Raw genomic sequence first — 13,649 nt, forward strand, 5'->3', positions numbered from 1 at the left:
TGCTTGTGCCGCTCGTCCTGCTGAACTACTAATCAATCGTAAAGAGAAAAATTAAATATTATTTACCCTTGTCACTGTATGCTTTTGGCAGTATCTGGCTGGAAAGCACCTTCGCACCTCATTTTCACCGTGCACCACGTTTTGAAGTACAGTTTATCAGTCACTTTTACTAGCACATACAAACTCGATGACAAGCCATGACGTGACTATTAACTACTAAGGGCCTTTCAGTCCGGCGTTACCTAAAACTGTCAGGAGGCCATTTCTTATTTTTAACACCTCAGACAATAACAGAAAAGTTAAGAGAGTCTAGTTTTTTTGTTCTTTTTTTCTTCTCCGCTTTCAGTTTAAATGATGAATTAGACGAAAGGCAATTTGTAAGTCAAACTGTTTGTATGGTGTCAGTTACCGACCCCATTCCCATTTCACAGTCAAAACGTTATTTTGTTACCATCGGTCATGTGCCCCAAAACCTGTCTGTGCAGATCTCGCGCAGAAACTGAAAATGTTAATAGAATTTTCATAAACTTACCTCAAGAGAACAAGAAAAGTTTATGGATTTATCTAAATACGTACCATGCTAGAATCCACTGAGTTGTTCTGTCCACGAAGGTTGCAAGATTAACATGACATCCCCCGACAAATAAAATTGACCGTCGCATTGGTGTGTGTCTATCACACGACCGCTACAGACAAATGTAGACAGTGTAGTCGACTCGTGTTGATTCATTTCTATAAGGGTAAGACCAAATGATTGGCAGCTCCATGAGGACATAATCTCTTTGTGGCTTTAACTTAAGCAAATTGCGAAAAGCTCGCTAATTTAACCGATTTCCAATTAAAACAAACAGCTAAAATATTTTTGGTAACCGCCTCGCCGGACCGTAAGTTGAACTGAAGAAAGAAAGCCTCGTATTGATGTTATGGCCAATGCGCGCTGCGTATTCGCCGGTCGAAAATGGCGGGAAAGGCGCGTGCGGCGCTGGGCTCGCCGACTGTATATATTACCTATAGATAAACCTACATTTATATTTTTGCTACTGTTGAAGCATTTCTTCATTTTCTCGTAGAAAATAATAGTAAGTCAATTTTTATTCTGTGTGTAGTTTTCAGTAGCCCTTTTGTTTTCAAAACTATTCCATGATTTTGCCTTCTTAGAGTGATGATAGCCTTGCAATCCTTGCAATCAATTGGGTTTTAAAGTGTACTTTCCAAAAGGTTTATTTATTCTTCTGACTCAGGGAAAACTAATTTAAATCAGAACGGAATGGTTAAGAGTGGAACCTTCAAGTCTAGCTTTCGCGGCGGCTCAATTTCGCTCTAGTGTAAAAGAGAGAAGAAAGAATATTTTTCTCCTACCATTGTCCTATGTACAGTACAACAACGCTGATAAGGCTTGCGTTTATATATCTGTTTTATTGAATGTTCATTTGATACGCTTTATTTGTGTGGTTCGACGTTGTTACCATGTATTTACATTTTATCAAAAATGTTTTGCTCGTGCAGATCCCTTTAAGTTTTTTTTAGAACTACGTTCTGATAAGAATACATCGTGAATACCACGTAAAATTTCTAGCACATAAAACTGTACATGGAATAATTCGGACATACAGCATATACATACATTAAAATGGACCGTATCCACACGGATAAATGCCTTTACGGTTAGCGGATGGAGAATTTTGAATATAGCCTAAATTTTTCAAATTTGTCGTTAGTAATCCGTCGCAATCTTCTCCTTGTTTATCTTGTCATATACTTTTACCTGCTATTTTTTCAGCCTTAAGTAAGTCAATTGTTATTACACGAGGCATCCTTTAATTTGAATATAATTTTGTACATCGAAAAGACTGAGCTCATTCCATAGTGACTCGATAAAAACGTTCTAGACACCCCTACTTAGCACCAAAATGGTAGAAAGCAATATAATCACAACAAAAATCCAGAAAAACAATCTGTCCAAGACCATAGCAAGATGCCTCCATTCTTCCTGATTCTTCTCTATTTGCCGACGATGCTTTATACTGTCGACCATTACCATAACGCCTCGCGCAGTCTTGGCACTGCTGCTGTCACCATTGCTAGTGTCATTTTTCCCTTGAGGTGCGTCCATATTTTGAAACGTGTTTGCAACGGAGTTCGTGGACGAGCTCATACAGAACTCTTCGGGGGAACTTAAGGTGGATCTTGTTCCAATTTGTAATTTATCTGGTAGTAACTTGGTTCTAACGTGGTTGCTGCCATTGCCACACCCTTTATCCAGGTCTCTTTTCATCATAGACATTTTTTTGAAATCCTTCTCTGCTGACAAGTCATAATTGTCTTCTGTTACAGGTTTCTTCACGCCCAGACATTTTCCCAGCTTGTTGAGCATGTACACCTTAACCCATCCGGGAACTGGCACTAAGGCTGTCCCAGAATTCCGATGGTGAATATGCAAGATATAACAGGTGGCCACGAGAGAGCTGGCGACCTCTATCATGACTGTTATGTAGAATATTCCCATAACTGGAACATTTTCGGAATTTCGTGGCAAATTCTCTGCCGCTAGCTGCAAAAACACCGCCATAGCTAGCAGTACAGTTATGCTCAGTGTTATACGCTCGCCAGACTCAGGAGGCAGGAAGAACCCCAACAACACCATGGACATGATTATCATACAAGGCACTATCAAGTTGAAGATGTAAAACAAAGGCTTTCGTTTAAATACGAACTCAATAGTAACATCTGAGAATGGATAATCACAGCACGCGTAAAACTGGACGTTCCGTTTCTTAGAAGCTGCCAGTAAATCCCACTCTGCGCTTTTCACGTACTGGGTTGAGTGAAGTGGTGACACGTCAGCGTGGATGTCAAGGTCAACAACTTCAAACGTCCAGGAACCAAATTTCATTGTGCATGTCTGTTTGTCGAATGGAAAGTGCGTGACGTCAATTGGACATGTGCTACGAAACGAGGCTGGGCTGTACCAGGCATTGACGCCGTCGTAATCAATAATGACTCTGGTCTTGTACTTTTCAAGTCCACCGCTGAACTCACTGTCTGCACTGTAAAGGTAAGAGACTGAATTTTAATTTTCTTTAAATAATATTTTTCAGACTGTACTGTAAACCCCTCCAAAAGAGCATACTGGGTTGATGGTGAAACAATCTGGGGATTTTCTCACGGTTTTGGTGGGTGGGGATGTGCTGTGTGGTTTTCAATACCCTGACCCTATTCAAGACCGTAAAAAAGGAAAAATCTAAAGATTTTTCCCCTTATTCTCCAAAGCAGCTCCAAGACCATATATAGGGAGGTTATTTATGTTTTGGTTTTTTATTTAAGGCATTTTAACCTACAAATCTGGCGAGATTTTTTCACGGGAGTGTCGGCGCGCGAATAATCTTGCTAGCTCTGCAGGCTACGCACATGTAGACGGAAATTCCAAGTTATCCTGGGAAACATGGCATATGTTATTCAGAAACTACACCAGAAGTGAAGCAAGTGGGAAATGACGGAAATGGCATAAAATCCATTGCTATTATACTTAACGTTGTTTCCAACTCCTTTTTGACTGTTTTTTAAGTGTTTCTTTGTGCGATCCCTGTCTTTAAAACTCCTGGTAATTGGTTTCAGAGATTGTTCAGGAGTCATAAACAAGTTACAACGGATCAAAATCAAATTTTATTGTTGTTGCCTTTACTTCTCTGCGTTTTATGATACAACAATTGGTTCTAAGGGAGACTAAACTACAAGTTATACTACAGTTATAAATCGGGCAGCAAATCTATTCGATTCATTTTTCCACCTTAACCAATATTCAATCGACACAACAAATGATCTTAGATTACTGACACTCAGCAAACTGACCTATTATAGAGAACAATGTCAGGAATCCAAATCAAGCTTGGATTGATACGCACTCGTTTGATTCCTCCATATTTTTCTGGATCCCAGGTTAATAAGAAGATTCCTCCATTTCTGAAAACAAGATCATGATCTTGAATCCATAATTTAGAAACACACAAATCTCCTTTAAATGGTGCTTACATTAACATTTAATTAAAGCTTCTTATTACTTAGTTTAGTGCCTGGACTTGCCAAAATCAGTAGAATAGACAAAGCAAGCACACACTCCATGCAAAAACACTTTCTGTTCGCGTTCTCCTTTATCAGAATTCTTACAATAATTATTAACTACTTAAACTTGAAAATTCAACTCATGCAGAGCTGTCTAACAGTTGGTCGTTGGTTGGCTTTACGTAAAACCGGTTTGCAGCCGATACTTTATACGTTGGCAAGGTGTGGCAGACATACAGAAGATTTCATTTGACTTCTAAAAGCAAATTAAGTCATGGTACTTACCTGTCTCACCCAGACATTTGTTGTAATAATTTGGTTTTTATCGTCCTGAATTAAAAAAAGACAGAATGAATATGATGTCACTAGGAGACGATACATGATAGCCTTTATTCAGAGTATTTTTAAATAATAAAAAGAAGCCGGGTAGTAGCTTGCTATTCCAAGAATCAAAAAAAGTTTTGAGAGCCATAAGGACCTGTTACACCATGACTGACGGATAATAGCTCGGAGAGGTCTCCGAGTAATAGCCTTATTTATTTCATTGTTTTCCTACACGTCATTTTAACGGTCTGAGCTGTTCTGGTAGCTTCTTTTGATGTTGTTGAAATGCATGGTTAGGCACGTGGATAACTGATGCCAAGCACCATATCGCGGTGTTTGACAAACAGAATCCACTGTGTGAGACTTTCTGGGCACTTGAACTGTAACAATCTAAAGGAAGTCAAGGGACTGATGGGAGCCAATTTCTACTTTGAGACTTCCTGATTAGCATAAGGACTCCCTAGTTGCTACTTGTAGAACATCAAGGAAAAAAGTATTACAAGCACGTTTAGAAGTCTATTCTGTAGTTAGAACTACGTTAAAGTTTTCCAAAGAAAAAAGAAATACAAACGTTGGTTGAGACTCTACAGAAAAAGCCAAAATCATTATGCTTACCACGTTAACCAGCTGGACCAATTCCAAACCAAACGTTACCATGTACAGACTTTTATTCTGTTCTGGTATCGGGTGCGCGTCTTTATTATATCCTTTCAGTAAGTCGTTTATTAAACTCTGCTCTAATGATTCTTTTGAACCTGTTAAAGTTTAAGAAACTATTGTTATTTTAAGCAAACAGCCTATATCTATATGTTTTCATCACAATGACTAATAGCCGCATCTTTAATAAAAATTTGCATGTTTCATATTAACCGCGAATCTGTCCCTTCAGAATAGTTAGTTTAGGTTTGCCTTTAAACCTCTTTGTCCATTTGTGTCGGTAGCCTGTGAACAAACTCTTTAGTCGAGAATGGACTCGCGGCCAGTTTCTTCTCGGCCCTTCCAGCCGGAGCCTTTTCAGTGCCTAACGAAAGCATTATTGTCTGCCTAGCTCGACTCTATCTTCTTGTTCGCCCCTCAACCCAACTCGAGGTTCGGCAGAAAATGGCTCAACGCGTCAGAGTTACGTGGTGTAAGTTGTCATCAGTTATCACACTTCATCAATTGAGTGTAGAATAATCCCTTCCGTTCTTACATACCCGATAACTCTGGTACACACAGTCATATCAACTGATGGCGGCGGATTTAAATTTCTTTGACTCGATGCATATGGAAGAGATAACTTCAAATTCTTGACTTTTAATTGCTCTTTCGAATAGTGTCGCTGGTTTCCTTTCTCACCCAAGCCAAACTGATTAAAAACTCAGTTTTAAATCTAACCTATGTGGCAATCTCCAGAAATTTATGATACTCGTATTTTGGTAAAATGTCCAAGAATGGACTAAAAAGACATTCACTATTTTTACCATAATTTGATGAATTATGGGAAAGTATTATTCAAAAATCACTGAAAAATGACAGCAACTAAGTAAAATACTCTAACTATTGATCTCCTGCTGCGCAATAATCAGAAACAACGATGTTCCCGCAACAAAGCTCTCAACAATATACTCAATAGGGAATTTTATAGCTTATTAGGCACCGCTGGTATAAGCACCCCTTGACGACTTATTCAGCTTTTTAAGTTTCCCTATGAGCTATCAAACAGGTTTTCTGTTGTTAAGGCTCTTTTATGCCTTGTAAGCCACTGGGGTTAGCTATTTCAGGTATTCAGGCTGTAAAACTAACAACGGTAGATTCTATCGGAGCATGCAGCCCCCAGGCTGGTTTTGAATGTTTTTCCCATTCTCCATTATGCCAGAGAAATTTTTGCAGGCAGATAAGATTTCTATTCAAGGCGCAGTTGAAAGTATTTAGCTCAGAAAGAAAATTCTTTCGTCGTTAAATCATGTCGGTAAGGATCGCCTTATCCTAGCATCGAGTTAATTCAAGGTCAAGGTTTCCAAGCCTCTCATGGCCTGCTGTATGTTTACTTTTTGAATAATAGGTTAATGTATCGTTTAGAACTATTAAAACCTGTTATTACTCAACACAATATGAATAAATATATGGTGAAACTTTAAATTAATTTGTAAACTGAGCTAATTTAAACCGGCCGCCGGCAACGTTCTTCATTCATAACAAACTGAAGAACAAGTTAACTGGAAGATTTAAATCTTACACCTACAATGATTCGGTGTGAATTATGCACCAATAATATTTCAAGTTGCTTTCATGTGAGTTCTCTTGGAAGGGTGGTAGAAACAACTTTATAACGAGTGCTGGGCGGTATTATCATTGATGAATTCCGGTCGCTACCCTTATCAATCAGCTTGAGTGGATAATTATGAGCCGAGAATTCAATTCTACTTCTCTCTGTAAATTGTTTACTCCTTCATCTGGCAGGATAAACATTTACACCTTTCGTGCTAATAAGATAAATGAGCTGTTAATCACATTTAAGCCATATTGATTGTTTTTCAATGATGGCACCAACTGAACTGCCATTGGCTCAATGTTTTATAGCATATTTGATAATATCCTCCTACTACCAATAGGTTTAATTTGTGTTTGATTGACTACCCATCTGAACCGTTTTGAGCACATGCAACACCACAGACAGCGAGAAACCATAAAAAGTAGATTAATGACCCTGTGACAACCTGTGAGCACACAGGGCATCCTTCCTTTATGTTTGACCGAAGGTTGATAGAAAACGTTTTCAGACGTTTAGCAAAAAAAGGAAGGGCTCTACTCTGCCAGCCGCCTTCGGAGGAGGCTACTGCTTTGTAGATCAAGTGTTACAAATGTGACGGGCACTAAGATCAAGACTGACATACATGCTTTTACGTTCTTTTATCGTAAAACAGTCAGAAACAGTCAGTCTAAAATAATCATATTTGTTGATAGAGATTGATTAATTGTAGGATCACTGAACATATATACTGATTAGCTGCTTTCAGTGAAAATACAAAGAAGAATACCTGCTGTTATATATACGCAGTAAACCCGTGCGGCCACCAAACGCTTACGGCACAGTTTCTTATTCACAGTTTCTTACTGCTTATTGTAAATGAAGGCAAATGCGCCAACCATGCAACACCGCATGTGCTAAGACGACAGAACGTACATGTGAATAACATAAATGTACTGTTTACCAACCTTCAGTGCGATGTCCACTTAACATCCAGAAAAACAGGATGCTGCTGACAAAATGCGCCATTTTGTACCCTGATGCCATAAAGGTGTGATTCCAATCAGTTGAAGGGCTCTAGGAAGTCGTCTGTTTAGTATAATCTGATGATAAGAGAGGTACGTAATTGTAAAAAGACGATGCATTGACCTTTTAATCAGAATATGTGTTTGCCTACCACTTGCTGCGCACGCTTCTTTTGGAATTGAAACTTGTAATTACTGAATATTCATCAACAGGTAATTGTGTAGACAGTCATAAAAATGCAACTTCTCTTTTTGTAAGAACTGAAAAACAACAATCACTCTACAAAACCACAAGTTCCGTAGAAGAGCTGAAACCTGTTTACATGCATGCGGCATATTGAGACTTTAGGCGAACAAAGTTGACTCCTCAGTTTTCGCCTGTAGGCGTTTCTTAAACATATGTTTGGAAAAGATGATAGAAATAATATTAAGCTTACCGCGATTATGCTTCGAAAATCCAGTCTATCAAAGCCCCATTTTATAACTGAGATATTTAAGGAGGCGAAGCATGAAGTATCAGCTATTTACAGTACCATTTGGTGTTTAGCGTTTTCGTCGCAAAAAGCGTCACGCGTTTTAGTCTGCACCGATTTTGCATGCATTCATTAAACTTGATCATGTATTGACAGCAGCAATTCCCTAAAATAATAATTTAATTTTTAAACGATAGTATTAGCTAGTATTTGCAGTGTTAATGATTGAAAAATAATAGCTGATGGTTTACGGTACTTTGGAATAAAGTAACTTATTGCTTAAAACAAGTTTCAACTATATTGAGTTAAATATTTCAGTGAGATAAAAAGCAACATGCGCGCAAGTTTTGAGAAAAATGCAAAAATTATCATCCTATTGAAATTCCTGGGCCCCCCAGCGACTGAATATTTTGTAGAGCTCACAAAACAGATAAATTCTTGCTTGATCTTCCAATAACTCGTCCGTCTACAGGAAAGAGTTATGAAGAGGACGTTAATCCTAAGATAAACAGTGATCCAAGTTCTGGTAACATAACATCAAGCCGGATCTACCCAAGAAAGGGTGGTGGATTATTCTCGCGGGTCCCGGGGACATCTCGCGGGTCGCGGGTTCATTTCGGGAGGAAATGTAGACCACAAGAACACTCCACATAATCATGAAAGATATAAAGAATATACTAGAAATTTCATAATGAAAGTGAGTGCTGGCTACAGGGGTTAACGATAACAGTACACTAGTTTTGAAGTTTGGAAGTACAGTATGGTAATGAATGGCTTGTTTGGAGTTCTGGATTTCATTTCTGGCGATAATTTAAGTAACAATCGTACGCAGCAAGCTATGACCTTGAGCAGCCTGCAAACACACAACTTAACCAACGAATGCTACCTCTCAAAATAAATAAATAAATAAATAAATAAATAAATAAATAACTAAATAAACAAACAAACAAATAAACAAGCCAATCAGAAACAGGATCGCTCCATCCGTCCTCCATGAGCTAAGTTTAAATTGTATTCCGAACGACTCTAAAGGCACAGTCTGATGATCGCTTCGTGTGTGAAACTCGAGTAACTGTCCGTACAGTCTCTATCTTTGTATAGTAAATAAACGAATAAATAGATAAATGAATTAAAATAAAATATACCAAATTAAATAAGCGTCATATGATGCATGCAAATTGAACAAGCGAGTTCGTAGACGATTGCTTGATCTAATAGATGTGATTCTTTACGCGATACAATGATTCCATTTAAAAAAAAAGCCAACAAAACTCAGTCGGCTTTGTTTGAAGCACTAACAAACGCGAAAACTGTAGTGCTTTGATAGGAGGAATAACCTATGACTTTGTACGGTGACTGCATGAAGGCTAAAACAATATATGAAATTTCGCCGGGTGATACTCGTTTTTCACCGAGAAATAGGTGTTACATGTAAAAGTGAAATCATAGCACCCTTACCCAGCTACAATCAAGGTTTGTTGGATTGTGCGGATGTTATTCTATAAGATAATCAAAGAAAAATCACGAAAAAAATAAGTTATTACCACGAGTTTCGTCTATTAAAATTACAAAAAATTTTCAACAGTTAATAAAAGACATATATTGTCACTATTTTAGAAACAACTACATACTGCCATAGTGCGCCGTAACCAAAATTATTCAACATGCACTAGTGGTGGCAAGAATTCAGCGAGCTACTGAGCTATCCGCGTTTTTATCATAGAGCGGAAATTTTCTGCACCCCGCAAATATGCGTTATATAGGAGTTTTACCGTTTCTAAAAAATTAACTTGCATATCATAACATCATTGGTTGCAACTTAACATTGGCCCAAAACTGCAAAATGTCATGTTAGATGAACAAATTCGAACTTCTGGTCAATTTATACTAAATCTACTAGTCGACATCGAAAGCACTGAGTGTTGTAAGCGAGCAGTCCTACGTTTCTCGGGATTTGTTACATTTGTGATTTTGCTCAGTCACCTGTCGTAAAAATTACCGGGATGTACTGTATTTTAGAGTAGCAGGGCTAAAGGTACGTTTTTGAGTCAATTCACTAATTAAGAATTTAACTGTCTATCTTATCTTGTTGATATATAAATATATGAAGTGAAATACTGAAAATTAAAATTCTGACTTACCAGGCTTATTTGCTTTAGTATACGTAGAGAACTCCTGCAGCTTCCTTCTCAAATCCTCCAATTCAGTTCAAACTGCCTCTTCAGTTTTTAATTATCTAGCAATAAGCGAGTAATCTAGCTGAGAAAGGTAACTGTGGGATTTGTCGTCGCTTTTCTTCGAATGAAGCCACTTTAGTAAATAGTTAAACAAGGTTAACATTTTCTCCGCCGTCAATTTCAATTAAGTAATGTTTTTACGCAAAAATTAATGAGTGGTATTGTGGTTAAAATTAGGCGTCTTTTCGCCGCCCAAAGTTCCTTCCCCAGGCTACCTTTGTAGCGGTAACATTATAAGAAAAGCTAAGTTTGATAGCTAATATTTGATTTTATTGTGTTTTCTTGTTATCATCCTTCATTGTAAATTAAAGAATCAATGGAAGCGTTTCAAATTATTACTTGGCGCTTGAACAAAATTAAAAATCCTCTTATAACCGCAATGTTTTGACATGAACCTCAGGGGTTTCTGGTGTTTATTGCATGCAAAAATGAGTTTTCCAAACCGACATGCATTGATTAATTTAGCATCTCTTTAAAACAAGGAATTAACGAACACCGCAAGGCATTAAAATAAGCCGCGATGAAATCAAGATTTTTCCAACCGCTTCCAGTGATCAAAGGAATTAGCTTTTCTTACTTTTAGACTTGTCACAATGTTTTATACTTTTCTCTCTTAAAACAAAGACACTAACAAACAGGTGTTTCTATAGATGAGTTACAGAGTTGAACTGTTTTCTACAGTCTCGAGGTTCTCGCTTTAGCAAGTCACTGTTTAAACTTGTAGAAAAGGAATCATTTGTGACGAATATTGAATTGCTCTATTTCCTTTTTGCCTTGTGTTTTGAAATTATAAATGCATTTGGCCAAACATAATACTATTTTGTCCGCAGAATCAAGTAACAACGTTAATATGCCCTTATACGGGGTTAAAAACTGTAGGTTTTGAATAATTCAACAGGAAAAATAAAGAAGCTTTCCCTCTTTGATGGAGAAAAACGCTTTTTTTCTACACTTTGTACAAGAAGTTTCCCTTCGTTGTATATTACTTTCGATCGATTTAAAATCGATTATACCTGTATAATTCAATTGCATTTGTTCATTTACGATTATTTCTTAGCGCTGTGGGAAATATTTTTCATTTCACGCAGTTGTTAACATTTTCGATCAAAGGAAACAAGGCAACGATGGTGGTGTTCGTAAACACAACACAATATTAAAAAGGATTACTTCAAGAATTTAACTCTGCTAGTAACCCGGCCGGCACACCAACACTGCTTTGTTTATATACTTTCTCAACAAATTAAACACGTTCGGGGGTGCGGGGATGGCGCAGTGGTGAGAGCACCGCCTCCCACCAAGTGGCCCGGGTTCGATTCCCGACCCGGCGTCATATGTGGGTTGAGTTTGTTGTTGGTTCTCGCCTCGCTGGTTTCTCCGGGTTCTCCGGTTTTCCTCCCCCGCAAAAATCAACACACTTTCTTTCGATCTTTAACAGTCCTACGTCTTATACATGAGCCTCTGGGTCGGACACTGAGGGTAACCTCGTCCTCGTGACTTTAAAATTGTATTTACATTTTTTTTTTTTTTTTTTTTTTTTTTTTACGTACTGAGTTATGGTTAAGGCCACACACGAACTTCACATTGGTGGCCTGTAGTAAGGGACTTGTCCACCCACACGTGCACGCCTGTCCACAAGTTGCTTCCAATTTCTGAAAAAATATTTATAAGTGCTCATTTCTTGGAAAAAGTAGCGGACAAAATTATCCCAAATACTTGACTTTGAATACCTGTTCTCCTTCTCTGCGTTTCTGCAACTTCGCATGGAAATTTGAAAACGCGATACAACTTTTTACATGTAAAGATCTATGTTTTGGATGACTTATGCCATCTTCAGTTTAGTGAGTATAAAGCATATAGCCCTATATAGGTAGGTGGGCTATATAGACAAAAATAGAAATGCTAATTCACATGGTAAGGATGTAAGGTGATGATGAAAATTATAACAAACAATTAGAGGTGTACTGCATTTTACAATTAGGAGAACTATTGAGGTGTTTTCCTAATTGAGGGTGCTAATGGGGGTACCAAATTGTCAGTTAACTACTAATTTTTAGGCCAATTGTCAGTTAACTACTATTTTTTTTTTACCAATTATCAGTTAACTACAAATTCTAGTTATCTATTAACTTTCATTTTCTTATAGCGAAAATTAGTGCGCAATAACCTGGATTTTCTTTACTTCACCACGACAATGATAAAAAATAGAATGACAGGCATGCACGACTCTCGTGCACGTGTATTAGCCATTTTCATAGTTTCGGTCTCACGAGTTCTTTGAGATACTACACCTTTAGTATAATATTAGGGAAGGTACTTCGAATATTTTCTAGAGCAATCGTTCTTGTATTAAATGCCTATCAGTTCAGGAGTATTAGCTTCAAGTTTGGTCTGTGTTTGGTACTGCTGGTTGGTATTGCGTTACAGAAGGCAAGATTTTGCAGCCTGCTTCCTGTTTACGACGTTTTCAAAATTAACTTCCGTTAGAGTTCTTTGGACTAGGCATCTGGGTAGCCTTTCTCGATAAGATGTGATTGGAAATGCTTGATTTTTTTCCTCAAGTTTTGTTTTAGAGGAATTTGTTGTAAGCAGCATGCAGTCTCAAGGCCTTACCTTTGATGAACTCCTGGTGGTTGACACGAGGAGTATATTGAATTGTTTCAGTGGGCTTGTAATTGGTGCGTATGTCAAGCCGGCTTATTCGTATGATTTGACCACCATTTCAGTGCCTATGACAGCTCGGTGTATTTGCACTGAGATCAAACTTTTCCGCTTGTCGTTCGAATTCAAATCCAACAAATGTTTACAAGCCATGTCCATTGAATTGTGTTTTGCCTTGTTAAACGGTACGCGACCTCTGTGTCGTTCGATTGCCGATCCTTTGTCATCATCTCGATAAAAAACTCAGAATTACTTTGACCACGCCCCAATCGACGCCATCACGGAGATCAACATGTGCCTGGTACGACCCTGGTACCTCTCGCATGTAAAATCTGTTAATATTTCACCTGGTAACGCAACGAGACAGGTAAATGCCACTAAAATAGCCTTCCTGTCAGGAAAACTTGGTTGTTTTTATTAACAACAACAATTGTACTCGGTATAATTAATAGAATGTCAGTTACCTGTTAACTTTTCATTGATCAGTTAACTACTATTTTTTTGGCCAAATATCAGTTAACTACTACTTTTTTGGCCAATTGTCAGTTAACTGTTAACCCCATTAGCACCCTCCTAATTGTACTGCTTTTTACAATTGGGAGAACCAAGGAGAACTATTGAGGTGTTTCTGCTAATTCTAAAA

The 13,649-nt window shown here is 37.9% G+C and overlaps 2 protein-coding genes across 2 annotated transcripts in view; one reads left to right on the forward strand and one right to left on the reverse strand.

Moving 5' to 3' along the window:
- Positions 1–1,402: 1,402 nt before the first annotated feature.
- Positions 1,403–8,375, reverse strand: LOC144632818 (acetylcholine receptor subunit alpha-1-B-like). The gene is given in 6 exon segments (XM_078491559.1): positions 1,403–3,047; positions 3,850–3,944; positions 3,946–3,960; positions 4,345–4,389; positions 4,999–5,138; positions 7,582–8,375. Coding segments are annotated over 6 exon segments (1,536 nt in total). The 5' UTR covers positions 7,661–8,375; the 3' UTR covers positions 1,403–1,885.
- Positions 2,910–13,649, forward strand: part of LOC144632791 (protein sidekick-2-like) — an 80,472-nt gene continuing 69,732 nt past the window's right edge. The window contains exon 1 of the mRNA XM_078491519.1: positions 2,910–3,055. The gene's annotated coding sequence lies outside the window, so the exon portion shown is untranslated. The remainder of the gene's footprint in view (positions 3,056–13,649) is intronic.

This window comes from Oculina patagonica, chromosome 12 (assembly GCF_052425735.1).
Source record: "Oculina patagonica isolate OP01 chromosome 12, crgOcupat, whole genome shotgun sequence".
NCBI classification, from domain to species: domain Eukaryota; kingdom Metazoa; phylum Cnidaria; class Anthozoa; order Scleractinia; family Oculinidae; genus Oculina; species Oculina patagonica.